Source organism: Acinonyx jubatus, chromosome E4, assembly GCF_027475565.1.
Source record: "Acinonyx jubatus isolate Ajub_Pintada_27869175 chromosome E4, VMU_Ajub_asm_v1.0, whole genome shotgun sequence".
Classification (NCBI taxonomy): Eukaryota; Metazoa; Chordata; class Mammalia; order Carnivora; family Felidae; genus Acinonyx; species Acinonyx jubatus.
Window position 1 is genome coordinate 6,500,463 of NC_069395.1, and position 27,896 is coordinate 6,528,358.

The 27,896-nt window shown below is 43.4% G+C and overlaps 1 protein-coding gene across 1 annotated transcript; it reads right to left on the bottom strand.

Annotated features, from left to right (window-relative positions):
- Positions 1-806: 806 nt before the first annotated feature.
- SH2D1B (SH2 domain containing 1B) lies at positions 807-24,095 on the bottom strand. The gene is made up of 4 exons (XM_015084968.3): positions 23,828-24,095; positions 9,419-9,482; positions 6,618-6,783; positions 807-4,858 (listed from the first exon to the last, which is right to left on the bottom strand). The coding sequence occupies exons 1-4, from the start codon at positions 23,989-23,991 to the stop codon at positions 4,821-4,823; spliced, it is 432 nt and encodes a 143-aa protein (XP_014940454.1). The 5' UTR covers positions 23,992-24,095; the 3' UTR covers positions 807-4,820.
- Between the last annotated feature and the right edge of the window lie 3,801 nt (positions 24,096-27,896).

Below are 27,896 nucleotides of genomic sequence, written 5' to 3' on the forward strand. Positions count from 1 at the left end.
GTGTGGGATACTACTAAAATAGTACCATGAGCTAAAATAATGGCCTTATATGTATTTATTACAAAATGTGGAAATAAGCCAGCATACACACACACACACATACACACACACACACACACACACACACACACACACACATACACATAATCAATGGCCAGACTGGGGCATCTGGGTGGCTCAGTTGGTTAAGCATCTGACATCAGCTCAGGTTATGATCTCATGGTTCCTGGGTTTGAGCCCCACATTGGGCTCTGTGCTGACGGCTTGGAGCCCAAGGCTACTTCAGATTCTCTCTCTCCTTCTGTCCCTCCCCAGCTTGGACTCAGCATGGTCAATGCGAAGATCCATGAGAGGAGGCTCCATCTCAGAAAACAGTGAGATCATGACCTGAGCCAAAATCAAGAGCTGGACGCTTACCAACTGAGCCACCCAGGCGTCCCTTTAATGCAAAACTCTTAAATGAAGTATTCACTTACCAAGTTCAACAGTTTATTGAAAATAATACAGCATGGTCAAGGGAGGCAATGAAAGGATGGGATCATCTCAGCAATTTTATTACAATAATTTACCTCTCATGGAATGAAGACAAAAGGAATGCAACAATTTCGGTAGATGCAGAAATCACTTAACAGATTTCAAAACATTTCTAATGAAAACAGCAAATGTGGTGGCGAAATGGAGAAAGTTTCTAAACTTTCCATGCAATGCTGGGACCCACACAAGAACGACCCTTTTTGTGATTACTACTGTTTAGCGGATACTCGAGATTTTAGCATGGAAACATGGAAAATAAGTAGATTCACAAGTGCGGAAACAGAACAAAGTGGTGTTATTTACAGCCGACAAAATAATTTACATAGAATTTACAATTTGATTTACAGTAGGATCAACGGGTAAACCAGTAGATCCACACAAGAGAGTAAACATTTTTCCACTGCCATAGGCTGCTAGAAATGTAATAAAACATAAGACAGAATCTGTAACAACTAAAAACAATTTGGAATTAATCTAACAGAATATACAAGACTTCTCTAGTGAAAATTTGTGATTCCATTAAAGAACAAAAAAGACAGGGCACCTGGGTGGCTTGGTTAGTTAAATGTCCAACTTTTTTTTTTTTACCATTTTATTTATTTTTTAAATTTACATCCAAGTTGGCATATAGTGAAGTGTCCAACTCTTGATCTCAGCTCAGGTCATGATCCCAGGGTCATGAGCTCAAGCCCCACATTGGGCTCTGCGCTGGGCATGAAGCCTACTTAAATTAAAAAAAAAAAAAAATGACCTGAGTAAATTGACATAGCATGTTTATGCACGGGACAGCATTACAAGAATGTCTGTTTTCCCTAATTACAAACTCTTTGCAAATTCACTCAAAATCCCATCAAGATGTTTTGAGCAATGTAACATATTTATCCTTAAATGTATATGGAGGAACCAAGGTCCACAGATAACTCGGTCGGTTTGAAAAATAAAAGGGCACCTATCCTACCAGACAACAAGATTGGAACATTGGAACCATTGTGGATAAAGGAGGAACCGTAAATCAGAGGGGACATTAACTATTAAGCAGGTTGAAATGGGAAAACTACTCCAATCTATATGGAGAAATACAAAGTTGGAAATACCTCTTACCATGGACAGAGGTTCACCCTGGATTCATCCTTCATTTGAGAAATATTTATTGAACATCAACTATGTGTGAAGGGCTTTTCTCATTACTGGGAAAGTGTCAGTGAGGAGTACAAGAGACCTTGCCATCACTGAAACCTTACCCGCAGAGGGTAAAGGTATAAAAGCAAGTGAAAGAAAATGCAGGATAACTTTTTTTCATGATCTCGGAGTAAAGAGCTTATTACAGAAGAATCAAAAGGCAACTGATGGGTTTGACTGCATCATAATTAAACCTGAGCATATCTTAGGATCATACAGTTCAGAGAAACTCTCTTACACTTCCATAAGGGGACTCGTTCAAGCTTGCTCCACAGACCGTTGTGCTGGAACCAACCTAGATGTCTATCTCTAGAGGAAAGGATAAGCTGGTGAGAGCACACTACGGAATACCATGCACCATTTAAGGTGCTGAATTACACTCTGGGGCGCCCAGCTGGCTCAGTCGGTTGAATGTTGAACTCTTGATTTCAGTGCAGGTCATGATCTCTGGGTTCGTGAGTTCGAGCCCTGCATCAGGCTCCAAGCTGACAGTGTGGAGCCTGCTTGGGATTCTCTCTCTCCCTCTCACTCACAAGTGCCCTTCCCCTGCTCACATACACACACACACTCTCTCTCTCTCTCTCTCAAAATAAACAAACTTAAAAAAAAAGAGACTGAATTACACTCAACAATATAGACTAGAACCAAACATGGTGTTCAGTGAGAAAGGTAATAACATAATTGGAACAATAGAATATTGTGTATGTAAATATAAAAGACCTGTATTCACAACCAATGCTGTACCTTCTACAAGGGTGCATACATATCAAAGGTATATATCAAATAGTATTGAGCAATTTCCCATGGGGAAGGGTGTGATCATTGGAATGCGGTGCAAAGAGGATAACAATGAAATAAAACAGAAGAAAGGTCTTACATGGATTAATGGTGATAATGAGTTAAGAATTAAGGGATGTGATTAACACCAGTCCATATGGAAGTCCAAAAAAGAAAGAGAGGGAGAGAGATTCCCACTAAACTGTTAAGAGATGACCATAGGATCCAACCATCCTTGAACTGGAAGGTACCTTAGCATTCAGGCAGTCTAATTTCTTCTCGGGGCAGGACGCATCTCTCCCATATCCTTGGAAAATATCACCCTCCACCTAAACTACAACACAGGGCAGGCTCTTAGTGTAAGATTGTTCTAGTGGGTTCAGAGTTCTTTTTGCCATACGGCTAAAACTGCCCTCCTATAGAGAGCCAGCACTGGTGTGAGTTCTGCTGGCAGGCGTTGTATCCTCTGTCACAGAATGGCACCCCAAACACTTAATACACCTGCCATTATTGTTTCTCAGGTCTTCCCCTCCCCCCCCCACACTGCTTCCTGTCCCACCTACCCGGATCTTGCAACTGTCCTTCACGTGACCTGTTCAAGGTCTTCTAAAAAAATTTCAGCAAATTATAGCATGGCATCCACATCGGCTACTCAGTGTGGCTTGCTTGGTTGAGAAATGTGGTGAAATCCCACGGGGGACCAAGCATCATGTAAAGTGCTATGCACGGGTACTCAGAAAAAGGAAATCACTTCTACGAGAATTACGACTGCAAGGTCTTGAACTAACAGTCTTGTTCTACTAGGTTCTGAAATGAATGAAGCTCAAACAAATCTCTGCTATCTGGAACGAGTGGCTACATTTTATCTACTGACTTATTCAGTCATTTGTTCAAGAAATAAATATATTTTCATTGGCCCTGAATATGTTTTCTGTGCCAAAGATTGCTCGGGACTCTGGCAACTGACACATGCTTCTTTGGATATAGAATCAAAGACTAGGGACTGAACCCCAAGAAGCAGGCTTGCTTCAGGTGCCCTCAGCTCTCTGAATATGGTGACTGCATTTCACTTCTTACCTACTTGGTAATAGCTCTGGATTTCTATGAGCCAGAAACTCAGAATGGCTTACACTTTGGGACTCCAACCACACTGTCTGTTCCTGTCATCCGGAAATCTCGAGCTCCTCTCTTGAATAACTTTGAAAGATAAGACCAGTAGGGTAAAATGAATCACTATGGCTTGAAGATAGGTAAGAGGATGGGCATAGAATTGGCACATTCCACACTAATCAGGTCTTAGTTAGAATGTCGAACCAGCAGAAAAATTCAAAGGACTTAGAACCAATTCAACAAACCCTTCAGGAATGTGCTTCCGGTCAGAAAGTTCTATGAACGGGCACAACTCTACACAGCACACATTTCCATGCTGGGGAATAGGAGGGAGACCCAAGTGTGCTTTGGGGGGGCACTTAGAATCCAGCGGGAACAGGAACCACACGAAGGAGGGTACCTTTAAAATCCCCACACCTATCAGTGTGGTACACAGCTACATCCATGCTGCTGAAGTGGTTCGTGCATTAGTGAAATTGGGCAAAACCAGGGAGATAATGCATCCATGGATGTGTTTGACAGGAATATCAAGATTAGTAAGAAAGAGGAGAGCTAGAATGAAGAGGGAGAAGGGTGTGGGAGGGGTCAGGGCCCCCATCATGACCAAGCCCAGGACAGGCAGGTGCAGAGACCATGTTGGCTGTTTGGGAGGATGGAGACCCATGCCAATTCCACGTACATCTTCATCACCCCAGGACCCCTCAACTCCACCAGATACAGCTGGGCTCAGCACAGGGGCAGGGGCAGTGTTTGTTTTACAGATGAAGAAATGGAGAGCCAGCCTGGGGAAGAGGTTTATCCGAAGTCACGTAGCCACAGGGCTGGAACTCAGGCTCCTAGCTCACGGCCAAGTGTGTTCTCTTCTGTATGAAGCTGTGCTTCCGATTGCCTGGTCTAAAGGAGGGTGTCACCCATGATGTAGTGGTATCTTTGATAAGTCAGGGAGAATAGGTTCAGGCTGTCCTATTCCAAGAAAGAAGAGTGCTCAGGGGGAAAGGGGTTTCAAAGCTGCTCGTGGTGGATGCATGGGAGGTGGGGACATGGGGAGCGAGTTCTCTGAGGCTGGTGGACAGAACATCTTCAGTCGCCCAGTCCAGGAGAGTCTGAATAGCTCACTTACAGCTCAGCATTCCAGGTCCACATCTGCAGGAGAAGCAGGGTCACCGGTGAGAGCTGATACCTGACGTCTTCTCGAATTGCTTTGTTCAGTCTCCTTGTCTTCAAGGCAAGACCTCCACATATTCACTGTTACTGTTCTCTGGGGAAAGAAACAGAAGACCAGCCATGAGGATCAGTGCCCAGGAGTCTCACTGACCGACCTCACTCCAGGGAAAGAAGACCTCTCTCCAGGCACAGGACGACCTCAGTTGCTGCATCACAGTGGCATCTTCAAGGGCTGGGGTACCCCAGGGAGCTCTCCTGACAAAATGGGGGGGTCTCTTTACAAGGTTAGGCATCGGAGATTCCCATCCCAGATGCCTCCACCCCCTGGCAGAAAACCTGTGATTCCCTGAGACTGAGAGCGTCTGAAGCTTATTCTAAGGAGGCCAAGGGAATGGAGGAAGGCAACGAGCTGGGGAGAGGATTGTCTCCCCTTTGGGGAAAGCTGAAGACTCTGGGGGGTCACCCACCAGGGCTAATCAAGCATGGGCAGCTGGGGAGGTGAGACTCCCGCCCAGTTCTTAGGAAAGATCTTCAAAGGACGCTCCTCTTCCATTTGTGATTCTTTAATCGTTGCTGGACAGATTCTACCACCGCCACAACCACCCTCGGCACATGTACATTCCTGGGTTTCTACCTCTGCCACCCCCACTTTGTGCTTTTTTTCTATAGTTTTTGGTAGAACATGGCCACGGGACGACACCCGTAGCCGAACCTATATAGGAAGTGACTTTGTGTGTGCAGGGGGCAGGGGGCAGAGAAACAGTGGCGGAGGAGGGGTTTTTGTTTTCATTCTTTCATTACTTTCTTAAAGTTCATTCACTTATTTGGGGGGGGTGGGAGACGGGCAGAGAGAAGAGGGAGACAGAGAATCCCAAGCGGGTTCCGTGCCATCAGTGCACAGCCAGACGTGGGGTTCGATTCCATGACCATGAGATCATGACCAGAGCTGAAACCAAGAGTCAGACGCTTAAGGGACTGAGCCACCCAGGTGCCCCCGGGGGGGTTTATTTTAATCATTAAAAACCCATACTTTGGGACGACTGGGTGGCTCAGTCGGTGAAGCGTCCGACTCTTGATTTTGGCTGAGGTCATGATCTCACGGTTCGTGGGTTCGAGCCCCACTCTCCCTCTCCCTCTGCCCCTCCCCTGCTTGCACTGCCTCTCTCTCAAAATAAATAAACTTTATTAAAATAAATAAAGTAAAAAGCCATGCTTAGTTTTGTTGGGGGGGTGAGAAGCTTGCCCTGGCACTCCGGAGGGTGATTTTGCTGTGGACAGAGTGGAATGTGGGGTGATTTCAGGTTCCCTGGAGCTCCCTAGCTGGCCTGGAACTCTCCTACCAACACCCCCAACCTGGCCACTCATAGCTGAAATCCCTCTGCTTGGGAACATAGCCACACACGCCACCATGAGAAAACGGGGGTGAGCCAAAAATGTCTCAGGGGGTCTGAGCTAAATTCCAGCCACATTGTACCTGACAAGAGAGATTGTTTTCTGAGAGCAGGTTCAAGGTGGGGGTAAGAGAGTAGTTGCGGCTGTTCACGGTAACAATTTGAGAGGCCTCAGCGTGGATTCTCGGCACTCAGATTTACTGACCATCTCTCATGTTCCGCCATGTTTCCATTCCTTTAGGGATGTATCTGAAGTCACTCGTCCCCTAGCACTTATCGAGCAGAATGTGACAGTATGAGCCTTGGAGAGGGCCTTGGAGCGATTTTCTCATCTGAAAATTTTGCCTGCTTGTCTGTCCCTTCCCCGAACGGTGGTTCGCACAAGGTCATGGGGCAAAGTCGGCCAGTGGAAGAAACGGGACAGTAAGGTTCCTTCTGGACCCCCCTGTTAAGGGTTTTTACCGTAAATATTATCCAACTTTATCTGTGACCGTCTCCATCTCAGGCGGGAGCTGGTTTTCTTTATGGGCCGTACAAGGTGGACCACCAGCCCTTGATTTGGTTTCTCAAATGCGGAGATCAATTCCTTTAGGTCTGGAAAGATCTTCTTGGGAGCGCCTTCCACGGTCTGCCAAGATACAAGAAGGAGATGGCTCGTCACCTTCAACTGTGAGTGAAATGTGATACTTCTCAAAGATGTGGTTTGCAGGGCTACCTCTGAGCTGGCAAACTGAAAATAAGTGGCTGGTGGTTCAAGCTTCAGAGCTCACCCCGATGGGGACCCCCCAGGGGGACTCAGCGGGTTAAGCACCTGACTCTTGATTTCGGCTCAGGTCATGATCTCACGGTTTGTGAGTTCGAGCCCTGAAACGGGCTCCACACCTGCTTGGGACTCTCTCTCTCCCTGTGTCTGCCCCTCCCCCGTGCATTCTCTCTCTCTCTCTCTCAATAAATTTAAAAACATTAAAAAAGAAGAAGACGAAGAAAAAGAAAAAAGAGCTCACAGCAATGGAAATACACAGAAACCTTTGTTTTTAAGACCGGCCTCTGACTTGAGCTACTGTGAGTAAAGAGAATAATGACTGAGGCGTCCCACCTCGGTCTGCAGTGAGCCCCAACCTCAGCAAGTTGTCTGGGGTACCACACAGGGTACCCCTCTGGGAGCCGATGTCAGACACGGTGCCTTGTGTGCGTGTTCTCCTTTTTTTAAAATTTAAATTTAATTTTAATTTTTTTTTTAAATTTAAATCCAAGTTAGTTAACATATAGCATAATAATGATTTCAGGAATAGAACTTAGTGATTCCTCACTTCCTTAGAACACCCAGTGCTCATCCCAACAAGGGCCGGCCCATGTCACCCGTCCCCCCACCCAACGCCCCTCCGGCAACCCTCGGTTTGTTCTCTGTATTTAGGAGGCTCTTATGGTTTGTCTCCCTCTCTGTTTTTATCTTATTTGTCCTTCCCTCGTCCTATGTTCATGGTTTTCTTGATGATCACTGTGGTTCTCAGATGGCTCCATGTCAGACTGCAGACGGGTGTGGTGACCAGAAGTTTCTCTGACGTGTGGTGTGGTTAACCTTCATCAGAGATTCTGGCAGACTTTGCAGCAGACTGCAGGGAAGTTCCATATAAGGCCGTCACTTCAACCCAAGCCCCCATCCACTCACTACAGGCCCCTGAGAGTTCTGCTACCCCTCAGTGAGATGCCTCCTGTATCTGAGTTATAACTGATTTCCGTGCCTCTCTGCTTTGTCCAGACAAGAGACAAAATATGGTATTAAGGAATTATCACAATCTCCCAAAGCATGGACAACAAAGAAAAAAAGTTTTAATGTAAGTTGCTTTTTAGAACACATTTCATTTTGAAATAATCTCAGACTTGAAGAAAAGTTGCAAAACTCTTTTTAAAATCTGTATATATATATCCTTCACCTACCCCTCAAAGGTTAACGTTTTATTGTGTATATTTGCTTTTCATTTTCTCTTTCTAAATGTGTATAGATATATGTGCATATATAGCGATACATATATATATTTTTTTTATTTTGAGATTGAGTGCAAACGCGATAGCTCTTTAACCCTAAATGCTTCAATATTTCCAAAAAAAGCAAGGACATTACATATCCACACTAAAATGATTAAAATGAGGAAATTAGGGGCGCCTGGGTGGTGCAGTCGGTTAAGCGGCCGACTTCAGCTCAGGTCACGATCTCGCTGTCCGTGAGTTCGAGCCCCGTGTCAGGCTCTGGGCGGATGGCTCGGAGCCTGGAGCCTGTTTCCAATTCTGTGTCTCCCTCTCTCTCTGCCCCTCCCCCGTTCATGCTCTGTCTCTCTCTGTCCCAAAAATAAAAATAAACGCTGAAAAAAAATAAATAAATAAAATGAGGAAATTAATCTTGATGTAGTACAGACCTTGTTCAAATTTTGTCAATTGCCTTAATAATGTCCTTTGTAGGGAAATGAAAAATTATATGTATATACACACACATCACACACACACCATACGTCATACACACAGACACACACACACACACATATGGATATGGCTATATATGTGTGTGTGATATGTGTGTGTGCTTGAGGATCACTGCATATTCTAATTTCTTTTAAATATGCACAACGAACATTAACATATTGAAGATTCTGAGATATTTTGCAGTAAAAAGATCTGCTTAATCTTGTCTGCAAGTGTTTCAAAAAGATTATTTCAGGATTCCTGTTAGTGAAGATTCAGTTAAATTTATTATACTCTACTTCCTAAGCCAGAGAAATCATTTCAAAAAAAAAAAAAAAAAGGTTTTTTTCTGCTTAGTGCTCAGTAAACCAGAAAAATTAAAGAAACCCCCAAGACTGCTAGTCCACTGATGCTCCCCTTATATTTTCCTATAACCATGGAGCTCACATGGCTTCCTATACATTCAGACCTCTCCCCACCTTCCCATTCCATCCCGCCCTGGTCATTGCGTCGTCTTCTAATTCGACAGTGGTCCCGTATGGAGTCCAGGCTGGTGCATTTAACCCTGGGGGATCCAGGGTCATGCATACCTCTACGGGTCTGAATAACAGCCTTGATTATTCAAAAATTCTGCCTATTTCCCTCAGAGAAAGACAGGGTTAACTATTGATTTGACTCAAACTCTGCATGTTGCTTCCCTTTTTAAAATGCCTCTACGTGGCCACATCTCAGGTTCAAGAGATGATCTCAGATTCTTCTCCCCACCTTTTGTTGCTGCTTTTACAGCAGTTCTGGTACATTCTTACCTGTATGTCGTAAAACCCATGTCTCTCTTTGAAGATTCGGTATGTGTAGACGAAATTTTTAAACCTGTGGGAAGATAACTGTGTGAATCATTATATTCTTTTTTTCTAAGTTAATTTATTTATTTTGAGAGAGAGAGAGAGAGGGAGAGAGTATGGGAGGGGCAGAGAGAGAGGGAGAGACAATCCCAAGCAGGTTCTGAATCATGGCCTGAGCGGAAATCAAGACTCAGACGTTCAACCGACTGAGCCACCAGGCACCCCAACATAAGGTTCTCATAGGCAAATCCGGGTAGCATATACCTCTCTATTATGCGTGCAGTGCCTTTGGCGTTCTTGAGTCCTAAAAAGAAACTGATCGTTTTCAGGCGTTCTCATCTGTGGGAATTTGAAAGAGACAAAGGTTTGGAAATGGGGACCCTAATTCTGCTGGTGGACATCAGGGCTTGTGGCCAAGAGGGTAAGGAGAGGGAATTTTCTATTTCCATGGTCTTGGTACTTCTCTCTAGTTTTTTTCACTTAGCTCTAAGTTGGTGCAACATACAAAATGCCATTGAGCCGTTCCTGTACTGTTTGCCAAACGATGTGTCATTGACCTCGATAGAGATAGTGTTAATTAAAACAGAACGTTGAGAGTTCTGTCCAGGGAGGTGACATGCTGTGCTTTTGTTCTTCGTTGGAATTGGTGCCACTGGCTAAGTAATCTAACTGGAATCTACACAACAGACCCAATCTAACAATTTCCAAAGCAAGATATAGCATACAAACATTACCGTATTTCTGCAACTCCAAGATGCCATCAATGTAAAGTGTCAAATTAACAATAGCTTTCCAGGAGAAAAATGCATACGTTAAATGTTTCTACCAACCGTTCAACATGTTCTGATCCCACACAAACATTAAAATGTAAAAAAAAAAAAAAAAAAAAAAAAGGGATGCCTGGGTAGCTCAGTTGGCTGAGTGTCTGACTTCAGCTCAGGTCGTGATCTTAGGGTTCATGAGTTCGAGCCCCAAATCTGGCGCACTACTGACAGCACAGAGCCCACTTTGGATCCTCTGTCCCCCCCCACCCTCTCTCTGACCCTCCCCTGCTCATGCTCTCCCTCTCTCAAAAATGAATAAACAGGGTGTTTTATGGAAACCAATTTGACAATAAATTATATATTAAAAAATGAATAAACATTTGTTTAAAAAGTAAAGAGGAAGTGAGAGATTAAAGGCATTGACATGAGGTTCAAATTATCTGATGACTCTCCCACCACCACTTTGCACCTGTGCCAAAGAATCATTGGACTGAATTGAGAATTTAGAAAGCTACTTAGAGCGTTAACAGAAGCTTTTTACAGAAGACTTTATCACTGTTTGTCTGAAGGCTTTGGCAATTGACTTCAAATTCCAATCCTTTTTGTGGGGTTTCCTGAGGCCGGAATAAGCCAGTGGGTGTCCCCAAATTACATGGGAAGCAACACAACATTTCACATGAGTCCTTGTCCACATGTGATAAGGTATCGCACATCTGGGAAGAGGTCTCAAATATTTCTTTTCACAGAGGTATCGTTCAAATTAGGATCCAAACGAGGTCCATACGTTGCATTTGGTTGATCACACAGTCCTTAGAGACCCAACTATCAAATGTTAAGTTCTTAAATGACTTCATTTTTAATTACACTGTTGTATTATGAGCTAAGACAATCTCCACCAGAGGAATGTGAAAGATTAAAGCAAATGGAGTTTCTACGTTAACTAGTCCGAAAGCCATAGACTTCAAGTTATAAAGACAGACATTGCTCAAATTTGATCTTTTTCTTTGCAAAGCACTTAAAAATTTTTTTTGATGTTTATTTATTTTTGAGGAGAGAGAGACAGAGTGTGAGCAGGGGAAGGTCAGAGAGAGAGGGGGACACAGAATCTGAAGCAGGCTCCAGGCTCTGAGCTGTCAGCACAGAGCTCGACGTGGGGCTCGAACTCACGAGCTATGAGATCATGACCTGAGCCGAAGTCAGACACTTAACCAACTGAGTCACTCGGGCGCCCTTTGCAAAGCATTTTAAATGAAATAACGAGCCATGTTGCCACATTGCTTTGCAAAGAAATTGACTTTTTGAACTTGTGATACCTACCTGCATTGATTTTGGAATGTTTAGGGGAAAAAATTCGCTAAGAGATTACAGAGCATATACTTTATATGACTATAGGGTCTTTGGGTAAACGTAAAAACTTATTTCTTTAATACCCTCTGTTCTAATTATTATTATTTTTAAATTTGTTATTTTTGAGAGAGAGAGAGAAAGCACGTGAGCGGAGAAGGGGCAGAGAGAGGGGTGGGGGGAGAGAAGATCCAAAGTGAGCTCTGTGCTGATGGCACAGGAACCATGAGATCATGACCTGGGCCAAAGCTGGACGCTTAACCCACTGAGCCACCCTGGTGCCCCTAACTGTTATTTTATAAATGCCACTTAAAAACTTATAAAAGAAACATGGTTCTTCCAGCATACATTTATACTAAAGATACATAAAAAGACCATGTTTATCCTAGGCCTTCGCCCCATCACCAATGGTGACGGGGGAGCCCCTTCTTCGGCTCCAAAGCTTACAGTCTTGCCTCTACTCTCTGCCTTCAGTCCCCTGGCCTAATCTCATCATGCCCTTTGTCCCTGCTGTCATCATTACAAGAACCCCAGTCTTGCTGGTCATTGACCTATTCTTTAATCATCCCCGTCCACCTTGCTCTAAAGGAAACCTTGCTTTGCCCCAGGACATGGCCCCCCCTGCCTCGTCTACAAGGCTGCTTCTTTCTCCCAAAGCCCTCCCCCTGCAGGGCCTGAGCGGGACACCCGTGTCCCGGTTCTCAGCTGTTTCCCTCCTTCCTCCAAACCCTCAGCTTTGAGTTTCACATCATTAGATTATGTCGCCTACCTATTGCCCCTCCCTGCTGCGGCATGTCGTGCCCCAGCTTACTGCCACTCGATTCTCCATGGCACAGCCTAGTTCTTAGCCCATCGTCACTGTCTTCAGTGCTATTCCTGCCTCAGCCTCCATGATTGTAGTTCACACGTACATTCCCCTGAGACATTCCAGTGTCTCACCTCCTTCAGCTCTTCTCCAGGGGCCTCACCCTCCACCTACATCAGCCACGCGCTCCTATGTCCAACAACCAGGACTGGGGGGCCCAGGGCAACATCAAAATGCAAGGCCCCTTGTTAAAAAATGGTTAGGAATTTCAACATGGCAACAGCAGAGCATTAAACCAAGTGCAGGGCCCTGTGGATGGGGGGGCTTTGTGCAACTGTGTGGGTGGCAAGCCATGAAGCCAGCCCTGCTTTCAACTTTGAGCTTGTGATTGCCACTAACCGTAACCCTTTGTAATGTGACCTTCACACATCCCACTCTCTTGCTCCCTCTTCTAGACCCTTTCCTCCATTCACTGACCCCGTCCATCCCTTGACCATAGAGCCTCCAATCTATTGGCCCTACCACTTTTCACTGTTGTCACCCTTGGCATGCTGACTGGTCTCACCTTGAATTAATGACCACAGACCTCCAATGGGCTCTTAGTGCCCCCACCCGAGGCAAGCATTTCCTTCCCTATTCCCTCAATAGTGATTCTACGTTGTCTCCTTTCTTCTTAAACCCTGAACACCTCACGCTTAACTGATGACTTCATAGAGATTCAAGCAATCAGAAGGAAACCGCCAGTCTCTGAATTGCCACAGCTATTAGCCTGTGCGGTCACCTACTCTGCCTTAATTACCATGCCTGAACCTTGCATGTTACTCTGGAACTAATCCCTCTTACTTCCACTGGATGCCATCCATTTTCATCTATTCAAGGACATAGTTCTAGAAATTTCTTCCTCCCTCTCCCTGATGTCATTAATTATTATTCTTTCCACAGCTAGGGTGGCCCTTTTAAAAACTGTGAGTCAGATGTGTTGTTTTAATTATAGAGATTTATTAACTTTTTCCACTTGTTCAAAAGATTTTCCTATACAGATAAATAGCAAAAATATTTGTCATCTATTTGCACCAAGATGATTTTGATTTCAATAGTCAAGTAGCAATTGTCATTGACTCTTATATCTTCTAATATTTAACAAATGCCTTGAATTTTTGTGCAAAAAAAAAATGTGAGTCAGGCTATGTCCCTCCTCTGCACAAAAATATGGTCAATTTATTTTAAAATTTTTTTACTTTTAAGTAATCTCTATACCCAACATGGGGCTCAAACTCACAACCCCGAGATCAAGAGTCTCATGCTCTTCCGACCAAGCCAGCCAGGTGCCCCAAATCTGGTCAATGTTGAATAAGAAAAATAAGATTGCTGCGTGTGAAGGGACGGCAGGGCGTGTTTCTGTCTTAACACATCTCATGTCTTCTTATAGAGCTATAATTAAGACAGCGAGGAACTGATTCGAGGGTAGAAAAGATATTAATGGAATAAAATAGAGAACCCAGAAACAAATCCACATATGTCTGAAAACTTGGTCTATGATAGGGTTGGCACAACAGAGCAGTGAGGAGGGGACAGGCTAGTTGTTAAATGGTGACGGTGATGTTCTCACGTGTAAACAAGTAAAAGTGGACCCTACTTCACACTTTTTTTTTTAATGTTTATTTATTTTGGGGAAAGAGAGAGAGAGTCACAGAGCACTAGTGGGGGAGGGGCAGAGAGAGAGGGAAACACAGAATCTGAAGCAGGCTCCAGGCGCTGAGCTGTCAGCATAGAGCTGAACGCGGGGGTTGAACCGTGAGATCGTGACCTCCGCTGAAGTCAGATGCTCAACCGAGACACCCAGGCGCCCCTCAAATTATATTTTAATTGGCACCCCTAGCTCCAACCTGCCCTGAACTCCACTCACTTATTCAACTACTTAACATCTCTTAAATGTCCACTAGGTGTTTCAAATCCAGTATGCTCAAAACCAGTTTTATACCTGTGCGATTCTATCCCACTACCGAGTCAATATCCTAACTGATGTCCATGAACTATGAGAGTTTCTACTCTGTCTGGTGAGAACACACGCATTTGCAGACTAATGAGAGTCCCAGAGATTTTTCTATTGGCTTCTTTTGAGTGATTTTTTTTTTTTAACCTGGCTGTGGGTACCTTCCTCATGTGGATGAGCTATTCACCACTAAGCTGAAGATTTGAGATTTCTGCAGATCTCTGCAGATCTTTGAGATTTCTGCAGATCTGGAGATTTCTGCAGATCCCCCATGAGTTCTAGGCACAACAGGCTTCCTGGACTTCTACCTCTAGCTCATCAATTGAGGGAGACCATAAGGCCCTACCTGGGTAGAAAAGGACATTAATATAGTTATTATCTCAGATGCTCAGGAATCTAGAAGAAAGATAGAGCTTGTTATGCAGAAACATGGAATATAGAGACACCCAAATTAAAATACTAGAGGTAAAAACTGCATTGTCTAAGATGTAGAATATGCTGAATGGGATTAGCAGCAAATTTCACGTTGCAGAAAAAATTAATTCGTGAACTTGGAGGTAAAGTGACATGACAGAAACTACCAAAAGTGAAATGAAGAAACCATTGAAATACAAATGGGGGAGATAAAACAGTACTGAAAATAAACAAAAGAGAAAGTTAGTCTCTCAAAGGGTAAATAATATTAATGAAGTTTCACGGGCAGCTGGGTGGTTCAGTTGGTTAAGCGTCTGACTCTTGATTTCGGCTCAGGTCATGACCTCGGGGTCATGTGATTGAGCCCCACATCGGGCTCCATGCTGAGCGTGGAGCCTGCTTGGGATTGTCTCTCTCTCTCTCTCTCTCTCTCTCTCTCTGCCTCTTCCCCCTCACCCCCCCCAAAATAAATAAACATTCAAAAAATATATTAAAGTTTCATTTGACATCAGTGAAATGCACAACTTACTTGGTAACACAAAGTAACAGACCTCACTCAAAAAAATAGACTGAATAACCCTGTACCTATTAAAGAATTTGAATTGGTACTTAAAAACTTTCCCACAAAGAAAATTCTAGGCCCAGATGACTTTACTGATACATTCTACTGAACATTTAAGAAAGGAATAATACCAATTGTAAATAAACTCTTCAGAAAATTAAAGAGACTACTCCTAATTTATATTGTGAGGCTAGCATTTCTCTGATATGAAAACCATTTATAGACATGTTTTTAAAGTTAAGGTACAGATTATATTCCCCATGACATAGATTCAGTAATTCTTACCAAAATGTTGGCATATCAAATTAACCAATGTATACAAAAGACTCCACATAGTAATCAAATGGGATTTATGTCAGGATTAATTTCAAGGTTGTTTTAATATTTGAAAATTAATGAATATTGGTTGATTAGCTCCCGGAAGAAACCAAAAGGGATACACTCCTTGGCATCGGTATTGGCAATGATTTTTGTGACACTGAACACAAAGACAACAAAAGTAAAATAAACAAGTGGGACTACTTTGAACTACAAGATTCTGCACAGCAAAGGAAACCAACAACAAAGTGAAAAGGCAAACTACTGAATAGGAGAAAATATTTGCAAATTATATGTATGCTAAGGGGCTAATATCCAAAATATATAAAGAACTCATACAATAGCAACAAACAAATAATCTGATTTTAAAAATGGGGAGAACTACACAGGCATTTTTCCCAAGAAGATATACAAATGGCCAACAGGTACGTGAAAAGTGCTCAACATCACTCATCATCAGGGAAATACAAATCAAAACCACGATGAGATACCATCGCACGCCTGTCAGATGGTTATCATCAAAAAGCCAAGAGATAATAAGTGTTGTCACGGATGTGGAGAAAAGGTAAGCTTTGTGTGTTGTTGGTGGAAATGTGAGCTGGTGCAGCTACTATTTAGGAAGCAGTAAGAAGATTCCATGAAAACGTAAAAATGAAACTACCATATGGTCTAGCAATCCCACTTCTGGGTATCCAAACTGAATGAAATCAGTATGTTGAAGAGATATCTGTACTTTCATTTTTAATGAAGCATTATTCACAGTACCAAGATATGGAAACAACCTAAGTGTCCATCAACAGATAAATGGGTAAAGATGTGGTGTATGTGTGTGTGTATATATATGTATATATATACACACACACAGACACACGTATATATATATATATATATATATACACACACACATACAATGGAATATTTTTCAACCATGAGAAGGAAGGAAATACTGCCATCTGAAACAACATGGATGGGCCTTAAGGGCATTATGCTAAGTGAAATAAGCCAGACAGAGAAAGACAAATATTGTACAGTATCACGTATATGTAGAATCTTAAAGAAAAAAAAAAAGAGAGAAATTAACAGACTAAATATGACTCTCAATCAATGCAGAAAAAGCATTTGACAAACTTTGATATACATTTCTGATAAAAACTCTCAACCTTACTAGGAAGAGAAGGACTAAAATCACAATGGTAAAAGACTGAATACTTTTACCCGAAGATCAGGAGATGACAAGGATTTTGGCACTTGTCACTTCTACTCTGCGTTGCTGTGGAAGTCCTAGCTAGTGCCTAAGGCAAGGAAAGAAACGGAATGGGAAGATTGAAATGGAAGAAGTACGCCCGTCTTTAATTGCAGATGGCATAGGGAAAATCACATGAGCGCTGCAAAGAAGCCACCAGGCTAGCGAGTGAGTTCGACAAGGCGGCAGGATACAAGATCAATAGACAGAAGTCAACTATATTTTTATTGACTTGTATTGAACAAGTGGAATGTGAAATCAAAGTAACATCATGTCAAACAACACAAAAAGATGAAATCTTAGGGATGAAATTGACAAGAGATATACAAGACCTGTTACAAAACATTTCTGAGAGAAATTTTAAAGGACTTAAATAAACGGAGACATTAAACTATGTTCATGGGTCAGAAGTATACATGTAAGTTTCCATGTCAGTTCTCTCCTAATTGATGGATAGGTTCGTGCAATCTCAACCTAAATCCCATCAGGCTTTTTTTGGTGGTAGCTGAAAAGCTGAGTCTAAAATATGTACAGAGGTGCAAGGAACCTAGGACAGCCAAAATAACCTTGAAAAAGTTGGGGACTTACACTACGTGATTTCAAAACTTACTATAAAAAGAAAGTCATCAACACAATATAGAATTTGCATAAAGATAGAAAAAAGACCAATAGATCAACAGATCCAAACTTACATGGTCAATAGATTTTTTTTTTTTTTAACAAAGACATCAAAGCAATTCATGAGAAGAAAAGATAATCTTTTCAACAAAGGAGCTGGAACAGTGAGGTAGCCATACCTAATGAACTCCAACCCTAACCTTACCCCAGATACAAAAATTAAATCAGTGTGGGCTGCAGTAAATGCAAAAGCTGACACTGTTAAAACCTAGATGAAAACCAAGGAGAAAACCTTTGGGAAATTAGTTAGGCAAGGATTTATTACATACACACCAAAATTGTGATCCTCAAAAGAAAAAACTAATAAAATTTGGCCTCATTAAAATTAAGGATCTCTGTTCTTTGAAATACACTGGTTAAAGAGGATAAAAAGACAAGCCACAAAATGGGAGAAAATATTCACAAACCACCTGTCTCATAAAGAACTTGCACCAAAATAGGTAAAGAATTATCAAGACTAAGAAATATAAATATAAACGCACATTGAACATATGACTCAGCACTTATTTTCCTGGGACAAATGAAACCATACGTCCACAAGACTTGGTCACAAATATTCATAGCCACTTCAGGTGTAATAGTTCCGAATGAGCTAAACCAATAGGGTAATGGAATACTACTCAGCAATGAAAAGAATGCACTTTGTAACTATACCGATGAATCTCAAAATAATTATCTGGATGAAAGAAATCAGACAAGGGGACGCCTGGATGGCTCAGTCCGTTAAGCATCTGACTCTTGATTTTGGCTCAGGTCATGATCTCACAGCTCACGAGTTCGAGCCCCACGTCGGGCTCCGCACTGACTGCGTGAAGCCTTCTTGTGGTCCTCTCTCTCCCTCTCTCTCTCTGCTTCCCCCCTGCTTGTGCTCTCTCTGTCTCTCAAAATAAGTAAATAAACTTAAAAAAATTTTTTTTTAAAAAAAGAAGTCAGACAAAAAGGGCTACTACTTTATGATTTGATTTCTATTAAATTCTGGAAAATAGTCTCAAATTATATTGGGTCTGCCGGACCAAAATGGAAATAACCTAAATGTCTGATTATGTATAAATTATGATATATCCAATCAACAAAACAGCCAGCAATCACGAAAAGATGATGTGTGTTGCCTTTCTTTGATGGGGAAAGATGCCAACGATGCACTGAAAAAAACCAGTGTGCAAACCCTCGTGTATGACGAACGATTTGTGTACATATACGTGTTTCCTTGTACACGCATATGCATAGAGAGCAGCCTGGAGACATGTGTACTGAAATACCAGAAATGGTAATTTCCATGTGGTGAAACTGAGAACATTTCTGCTTTCTTTTTTATACCTTTCTCCACATTTGGTTTTTCTAAAATAACCAAAAAAGTCTGAATTCTTTTTTTTCCTTTGTGAGCTCTAGAGTCTTTCCAAAGATCTCAGAACCTGGGAGCTAGAAATGACACCCTCTCTCCACCCCCCGCCTCCACCCAGGGCTCTTCCACTCCTTTCTATTTCTGCTTTCTCCTCAGTGAGGACATGTGGTAAGTCAGGGCTCGGATTCTTCTCATCGGCAGCCGTCCCACGGCTACAGAAAGTCCCTCCTTTCCCCTCAGACCCACAGAGGAAGCCTTGGCTCTCCCCGTAGCCCCTCCACTTTGACTCTACTGATTATAAAGGCAGACCCACGTCCAACTTCTCACACTCACAGGGTCACACTACAGAGGCAGTGTTTTTGCATGCTGGTGCTTCCTGAAAGCTCTATCAGGGTACACGATCAAGTAGCATTTCCTGTCTAGAGTTACCACATCGCTTTCTGGTCAGTACTAGGTGCTGCTTGGCCAACTCTTCGTGTGACTTCCTTTAGTTCGAAACTTCCCTAAGATATTTTTGTTTAGGTCTGTGAAAGCGTGGAAGGTAGCCTATTGCCATATTGCCATTCTAACAGCAAAGAAGGGGCAGCCTCAATGTTGGGAAGCAGAATGGTAAGACTCCACGTATCAGGGTCTGCTGGCAAGACCTCTGGTCCTCGGCTTGGGCACTTTATAACACAATTCCAAGGCGAGTACCTTGAGCATATGTCAGGGGCACTGGGGACATTGGTAAGAAGGAACATACTGACGCGTTGGCAAGTTGGGCTTGGACAAGTTATCTAATAAGACACTCCAGTATCTGGGGCACCCGGCTGGCTCAGTAGGTGGAGCATGTGGCTCTTGGTCTCAGAGTCATGAGTTCGAGCCCCACCTTGCGGGTAGAGATTATATATTTAATAAACAAGTTGAAAAAGGAGAGAAGAAGGAAAAGGAGAGGAAGGAGAAGGGGAAAAAGAAGAAGGAGCACTTCTAGTTTCTTCTCCCACAAATTAGGGGTAACGTCACCTACTAGAAATGGCTTTGCAAAGGGCAAGTGAGATAACAAATACAACGTGCCTGTCACGATGTTTGGCTCCTAGAAACCACCTTCATGGGGCACCTGAGTAACTCAGTTGGTTGGGCATCAGACTCTTGATTTCAGCTCAGGTCATGATCTCACGGTCGTGGGATCTCTCTGTTCCTCCCCTGTTCATGTATGCACATGTTCTCTCTTTCTCTTTCTCAAAAAAAAAAAAAAAAAAAAAAAAAGGACCTTCATGGTGGCTCCAAATGCACAGTTACAGGCTAATAGGCTAATTCTTGAGACCATTTTGGCTTTGCTCACGTCGGGCAACCTAAAGTAGCCTCTCTATCCCTCACTGTACTATGACTCTGTTTTGTTTTCATCATTATTGTCTCCTCTCACCGGAATGTACTTTCACAAGGGCAGGACTGATGCCTGTATCATTCATCGCTATTTTCCCAATGCCTAGAACTGTGTCTGGAATACACATTATAAGAGGCGCTCAGTATATGCTTGTTGAATGAATGCGTGAAGGTTCTATTCATTCATCCTCCAAATAACCTGCTGCACTAAAGCTCTCCACACCTTGATGAGTGAGTCGCTCTTTGCTCTCAGTTCCCACACACCCCAATGTGAGTCCGGTCATCGGCACACACTTTGAGTGTCCGTTGACTTCTTTATTTTCCCCACGAGGCTCTGAGCTGTGTTGAGGGCACCAATCTAGTGCCCAGCATAGCTCCTGGCATCTAAGAGACTCTCAACACCCGTTGGACAACTAGAATTGAACGGTCAGTGCTGATCTGCGCGGTGACAAAATTTCACAGGGATCATGATAAAGGCCATTGAGATGGGGCCATTTGACCTGAGCCTTAAGCCTGATGCACCTGAGATAGGTCTGCCTTTCAGGGACATGGGCACGGGCAAAAATATGTACTCCTCTCTCGTCATTTGATTTAGTGTTCTTTTTCCGTTTCTTAGCGACTTTCGCTTTAGATGAATATGCAGGCTAGCTGGATATTCCACAAAGTTGTCGAAAAGAAACGTTGACTTTTAAAGAGAATCCCAGGATAGACTACTTACCCTGAAGTCTGGGTCAGGGTCTTCCTGTCTCTATGACGTCCCTGGCACCTGCTTTTCCCATTCCTGCTGTTTGCCCTGCCACAGCTAGTTCCTCGCCATCTCCCATCCAGAGACACAACACCCTCAACCGCCATCACCTGTCGGCTTCGGAGCATCTTCCATATCACACTGGAGCTCCGAAAATTCTAGTCTGGGGGAGTTTGAGGAGTTCCAGTCTGGTCATTTCCCTGCATGGAAACCATCTGCGCTTCCCCATTACCTACACAGTCATTCGTTTCAGACCCCATGACATCATCCCAAACCTACTCTACCAAAAGCCGTTTCCAAGCTACTTTTCTCGAACCCTGTCAAACATCCTACCTCTAGATATGCCTTCCATTCTGCTTCCCTGTAATCCAATCTTACCCACTCTTTCCAGTCCCAGCTCAAATGCCACCTCCTCTAAAAAGACCCTCTTGTTCATCTTTTCTGCCCTTGAATTTGCATAAAACTGCCTCTTCTTAAATTTATCCTTTGCCCTTTTATAATTTATTTACGTGTTTTGGATCTCCTTGAAAAAAAATTGCAAATTCCCTGTTAGAATCTCCCTAGGCTCTAGTACCATGTTTGAATAGATAGTAGGGATTCACTACCTTTTTATACGTTTTCAAAAAAAAATTGGGGGGTGGGGAGGGGCAGGGAGTGAGAGAATCCCAAACAAGTTCTGCATTGTCAGTGCCGAGCCCGACTTCGGCGGGGCTCAATCCCACGAACCGTGAGATCACGACTTGAGCTGAAATCAAGAGTCTGACGCTCAACCGACTGAGCCACCCAGGCGCTCCTACATTCATGATTTTAGCTGCAATTTTCCTGTGCTTCACCCAGTCTTTGGTGAAGAAAGTACCTATTTGGCTTTGTATGGTTAGGCGTGTGTAAGCGCACACATGTGTGCGTGTGTGTGTATTTAGTTGAGGGATGGATACTGAATTTTACCTAATACTTTTAACCAAATCTGAATGAGTTATGCCGTTCGTAAACTTTGGCTAATTAATATTTCATTAAACTAATAATTTACCCGACCTGGAACCGTCCTTGACGTCTTGGAATGGACCAGACTTGAGCACCGTGTACTTTCTCCTCTAACGTGTTCCTGGCTTCTGTTTTGTTAGTAGTTTACTGAAAAGTGGCATTAATTAAAATTGAAATTGGTCTGTAGATTTCCTTTGTGCCTGTGTCCTTTTTGAAAAAAAAAAAGTTTTGCCTTCATACATAGAAATCAGGAAAAAACAATGCAGAGAAACAACTCAAGCTAAAAATGGGTAAAGAAGGTGATTGGTCAGGGCCCCCGGATGGCTCAGTCTTCTGAGCGTCCGACTTCGGCTCAGGTCATGATCTCACTGTTCATGAGTTCAAGCCCCGCATAGGGCTTGCTGCTGTCAGAGCAGACCCCGGTTTGGATCCTCTGTCCCCCTCTCTCTCTTTGCCCCTCCCCCATTTGCACTCTCTCTCATAAATAAATAAACATTAAAAAGGAATGTGAGTAGGCAATTCTCAAAAGAAGAATTACCAATGGCTAAGAAATATATGAATATACTCTTGTCATCACTGGTAATTTGAAAACTCAAACTGCTAACCCCTAAGGCTATCTTTCTTTTACCTACATCCCTGGCATCATATAAAAAAGGAAATCTATCTCTGCCGATTCTGTTAGTAATGACAGTCCCTTTTGTCTTCATTCTTTTTCTTTTTTACGATTTTCTTAACGTTTATTTATTTTTGAGAGACAGAGACAGAGCATGAGCGGGGGAGGGGCAGAGAGAGAGGGAGACACAGAATCCGAAGCAGGCTCCAGGCCCCGAGCTGTCAGCACAGAGCCCGACGCGGGGCTTGAACCCACGAACCGTGAGATCATGACCTGAGCCGAAGTCAGACGGTTCACCCAGGTACCCCCCTGTTGTCCTCATTCTAAGAAGCACTGAAGCACATCCATAGAGACACTTGGGTTTTAATTCCTATAACAGGCAAAAGAAAAATTTCAGTGATCTCTCCAAACAGAACACTTGAAGATAGTTAGGTTGCCGCTGATACCTGTTCAGGATTGCCTTCTAAACGGGACTGAACAAGCTTGTTTAGCGGGGGAGCTCTGATACTCTGGCCTGAACTCTTTGGAGATGCCAGATAAATTTCAACACAAGCAAGGCATTTGAGAAATCCGGTCTCTGTTTCTTCGTCTAGAAGATGGTGACTGTTTCTGCTGGCCTTGACTGACTCTAAGGATGAAAGGAAAGGATGCATGTGGAGGCCCTTTACCCATCTAACAAACTTTGAAATCGTATTTTAAGTATCACCAGTGGAGCCGGCAGAATATACGTGAAAACTTCGGTCTCTCGGATTAAAGTTTCCTGAAGGGCATCTAGCCTTTTCCCAGCGCAAACAAACCGACCTCCACACTGAGCCCTCCTCTTTAGATATGCTGGCACTGATGAGAAAATCCTTTTTCTTTCTTCCTCTTTCTTCCTTTCTCACATGCACCCCCTTGCCTCTGCAATGCCCCTTTGCCCCCCATACTTCCTGCAGCCCTTCCCTTTGCCCCCACCCCTCCCCTGCTGCTGCACAGGGGCCCCTGGGGTCGCGTATGCGCCGTGGACAGATGGATAGGACACACTCCTTGTGCCCTCTTCAAGCAGAGCCTAGCCTTTTCTCATTCTGCTCATCTGGGCTGCAAGGTCAGAGTGAAATACAATGTCTTTCCCACTGGGCTTCTACTACGCTCGGTGTGAGGTTCCAGATGTGTGTGTGTGTGTGTGTGTGTGTGCGCGCGCGCGCGCGCGCACAAGATGAGACTACTCACGAGACACAGAGGCACAGCACTCCCGGCATGGACTCGCTGTCCCTTATCAGGAAGTTGCCATCCACCCCATCCTTGAGCAGCAAAGTCTCACAGTCTTTCTTGGACAGAGGGCCGTGGTAACAAGGCAGATCCATGGGGAGCCCTTTGGTATCCCCGAAATCCATCCCCAAGTCCGGGGACGGCTCTGAGGAGGGAATTAGAGGAGTGGCCTTGAGGGGCCTTTGGAAGCACCTCTCCAGCTGGCTGGTGGCAGTGAGGTGACGCTGCCTTGCGGGACCCAGACTATTTCGAAAGATTCAGGAAATGAAAGGGGTGGGGCTGACGAAGTGACCATGACATTTCAGCCTGTGAGTGGCCCTAGTGTGACTCACAGAAGTGAGTGAGAGCAAGTTTGAGCACACGGTAAACTCGGTGATGTTCGTGGGTGGGCTGCAAGGCCGAAGCTGAGCTCCCCAGGACGGGGCTGCGGCCTTGACTATCACCCTAAATCACCTGTTTTCTCCTTCTCCGGCTGCTGGTGTTCCTTCCAGGGAGCACACTGCTACCTTTGGCTGCGACCCTTGCCCATTTCTGGCTGGAGCTGCCCATCACTGCGCTACGCTAAGCTCATAACAGGTGCTCAGAAAGTGTTCAGGTGCTGAATGAAGCCAGGTTTGTCCAGATGTAATGGAGCCATTGAAAAGGTAGGACTTCCACAGGTCAAATGGCATGAAAATCAGAAGACATTAGTGGGAACAGAAGGCAACTGAATGCAATGTGGGGAGACAGCCCAGCCCCTGGTTAAGGCTCGTGGCCATTGATGAACAAAGGCCACTGTTAACATCTTCCAGCAGTATGCTTTTTGGAAGGAGCTGGTGCAGGTGGGAGAGATACCTGGGTATGCAAAATCGTTCAGGAGTAGTTCTCCAGGTACAAGAAAGGAGTATAGCAGGCTTGGTTTGAATATCTTTGGGTCCTTTGAAGTTCCTGTCCTGAAGGACAGCAGTGATGTGTCCCCATGAAGAAAGACCAAGAAAAGTCTATCCATCCGGAGACACTGAGCCCTCTTTAGTCTGCTGGTATTGATGAGAAAACCCTTTTACTTTCTCTTTCTTTCTTTCTCTGCCTTCCTTCCTTCCTTTTTTCTCTTCTTTCCTTCCTTTTCTTTCTTTCCTTCTCTTTCTTTCTTTCTTTCTTTCTCTGCCTTTCTGCCTTCCTTTTTTTCTTCTTTCCTTCCTTTTCATTCTTTCCTTCCTTTTTTTCTTTCTTTCCTTTCTTTCTTTCCTTCCTTTTCTTTCTTTCTTTTTTTCTTTCTCTGCCTTCCTTCCTTTTGTCTTTCCTTCCTTTTCTTTCTTTCCTTTTCTTTCTTTCCTTCCTTTTCTTTCTTTTTTTCTTTCTCTGCCTTCCTTCCTTTTTTTCTTTCCTTCCTTTTCTTTCTTCTCTTTCTTTCTCTCTCTTTCTGAGCCTTTTCTGCCTTGATCAGCTGATATTCTTGGGAAGGGGGACTTCCATCATCTGAGAGTCAGATTTAGCTTTAAGAGTAATTTCTATGGCCTTACCCCTGCCCAGCTTTAAGATATAATTGACATATAACATTGTGTAAATTTAGGGTGTATAATGCATTGATTTGCTATCTTTCTACATTGCAGAATGATTCCCACTGTACCATAAGCAAACACCTTCATCTTGCCACCTAATTACCGTTTGTTTTTTGTGGTGAGAACATTTAAGATCCACTCTGTTAGCAACTTTCAAGTATGTAATACAGTAGAACTATCACTATGTACATTAAACTCCCCAGAACTTATTCAACTTATAACTGGAAGTTTGTACCCTCTGAACAACATCTCCCTGTTTCCTCTAAGGCCTTTATGAACAACCAACCTGTCGACATATTATTAATTAATTAATTAATTTCAGACACAATAAGCCATGTGAGCCAATCTGTAATCCACCATTTTAAATTGGGTCACATTTACTTATCTCCCACAATTACTGTGGTACAATGTCAGTTGGTATAAACTATATGTGAATTTCTTTCTGTATATAGGACTCGCCACACATCTCGAGTGTGTATCTATGAAAATAAGGGGCGCCTGGGTGGCTCAGCTGGTTAAGCATCCACCTCTTGATTTCAGCTCAGGTCATGATCTTACAGTTCGTGGGTTTGAGTCCTGTGTCCGGCTCTGCACTGAGAGTGTGGAACTTGCTTGGGGTTCTCTCTCTCTCCCTCTCTCTCTGCCCCTCCCCGACTTGCTCTGTCTCTGTCTCCCTCAAAATAAATAAATAAACTTTAAAAAAAAAAGAACTATGTGCTCATGAGTCATCCTTACTTCTCTTAATCCCTTCTTAAGCAGATGATTATTTCATCTTGCTGCTATGCTTAAGTAGTCCACCTACTCGTGGAAAACTGTCATACATTAAGCTTCCTTGCAGCAGATTTTTGTGCTTCCTTGGAAATCACATTGCTCTGCTGTTGGTATAATGGAGTGACATTCATCAAGAAACTTGTTATCAGAGAGTTATGCTTTCAAATCCCCATTTTTTTTCTTATGTGGCGTAGGGCCGTATGCTATCGAATTTCCTGAGAATTATGACAGGTGAGGAGAGAATTTTTCCTTGGGGAAAGAGGAAACCAGTTACCAAGCTTGATGGGAAGATATTGTTTGACCAAAAGGAGAGGAAATAGTGTGTGCTTAAAATCATCATCATCACTGGGGCTTTCTTGCCTTTTTTGTTTGTTTGTTTGTTTTCAAAACCCAGTTGCCCTCATGGTCACTCATCATAAGGGAAATACAAATTAAATCCTTACTGAGGTGACAACTCTTATCTATCATATCGATGAAAACCAAAACTTTGAAAACATGCTGGGGTGAGATATGATAATATCTCCTACACATTGCTGATTGGAATAAAAAATGGTTACAATGGAGAGCCTGCGTGGCTCAGTCAGGTAAGTGTCCAACTTTGGCTCAGGTCATGATCTCATGGTTCACGGGTTCGAGCCCTGCATCGGGCTCTGTGCTGATGGCTCAGAGCCTGGAGCCTGCTTTAGATTCTGTGTCTCCCTCTCTCTCTCTGCCCCTCCCCTGTCTCCTCCTGCTCTCTCTCCTCCTCTCTCAAGAATAAATAAACACACACACAAAATTTTAAGAATGGTTACAACTCCAGCGGAAGAGAATCTGGCAATACCTAGGGAAGTTACATATGCACTTGCCCCCTGGTTGGGTCTTCTCACATCCATTTTGTAGTACCTAATGAAATAAATAATTCAGGCAAAGGTAGTCAATGGGTGAGCGTTTTAGGCAAAAGTTTGATAATGACATTTACAAGGGAGAAATCAAGCTGTCACCACCTGAACCCCCTGGTCAGTCTTAGCATAACTAAGAGCGGGACACTAGACATTGAATGGCCATGAACTTGAGGCATCAGGAAGCATGCAGCACCACTAGTGACATGTACTTTCAAAAAATGTTGACCTTGCAGTAAATCAAGCCCTTAGAACGAAATTCTATTTATGAGCCCATAATGAAGACGCAGACAGATAAAATCCAGTATGTGGGACATTCGGCAGGAACAACTAACATTGTTTCTTCATAGGTTAATGTCATAAAAATGGAGTCAGGGAGTGGGGTGGGGACAGCTCTAGGTTAAAAGAGGTTGCTGAGGCATACAACCAAGGTAACATGAGGATCTTGTTTAGATCCTGGTTTGAAAAAAACAAGCAAACACAAAGAAGTTTCCTGCCATTGGGGCAATTTAAATATTGACGGGATGGTAGATGATACCAAGGAAATTGTTGATTTTGTTAGGTGTGGTGATGGCATTGTGCTCATGTGAGTAAACATCCTTAGCTGGGTGATGGTAAGGTTCATTATATTAATGGCTCTGATTCTGCATGTGTTGAAATTTTTTATGATAAAAAGTTTTCCATTCTCATGTTATTCTGATCCATGTCACCTTTGAGAATAGGGGCACATTACACAACAAAGTCTTTAATTTCTTTTTTTGAATTAACTTAGCGAGATGAGGGGAGAGGAGGGGCAGAGAGAGGGAAGGAGAGAATCCCAAGCAGGCTCCACACTGCCAG

Bases quoted from the DNA above. Each gene is read 5' to 3' on its own strand.
- SH2D1B (XM_015084968.3), bottom strand. From the start codon at position 23,991: ATGGATTTCGGGGATACCAAAGGGCTCCCCATGGATCTGCCTTGTTAC. The intron at 6,784-9,418 runs GTAAGAATGTAC...GTATCTTGGCAG, and splicing joins ATGGGTTTTACGACATACAG to ACCGTGGAAGGCGCTCCCAA. The intron at 4,859-6,617 runs GTAAAAACCCTT...TTCTTTCCCCAG, and splicing joins AAAGTTGGATAATATTTACG to AGAACAGTAACAGTGAATAT.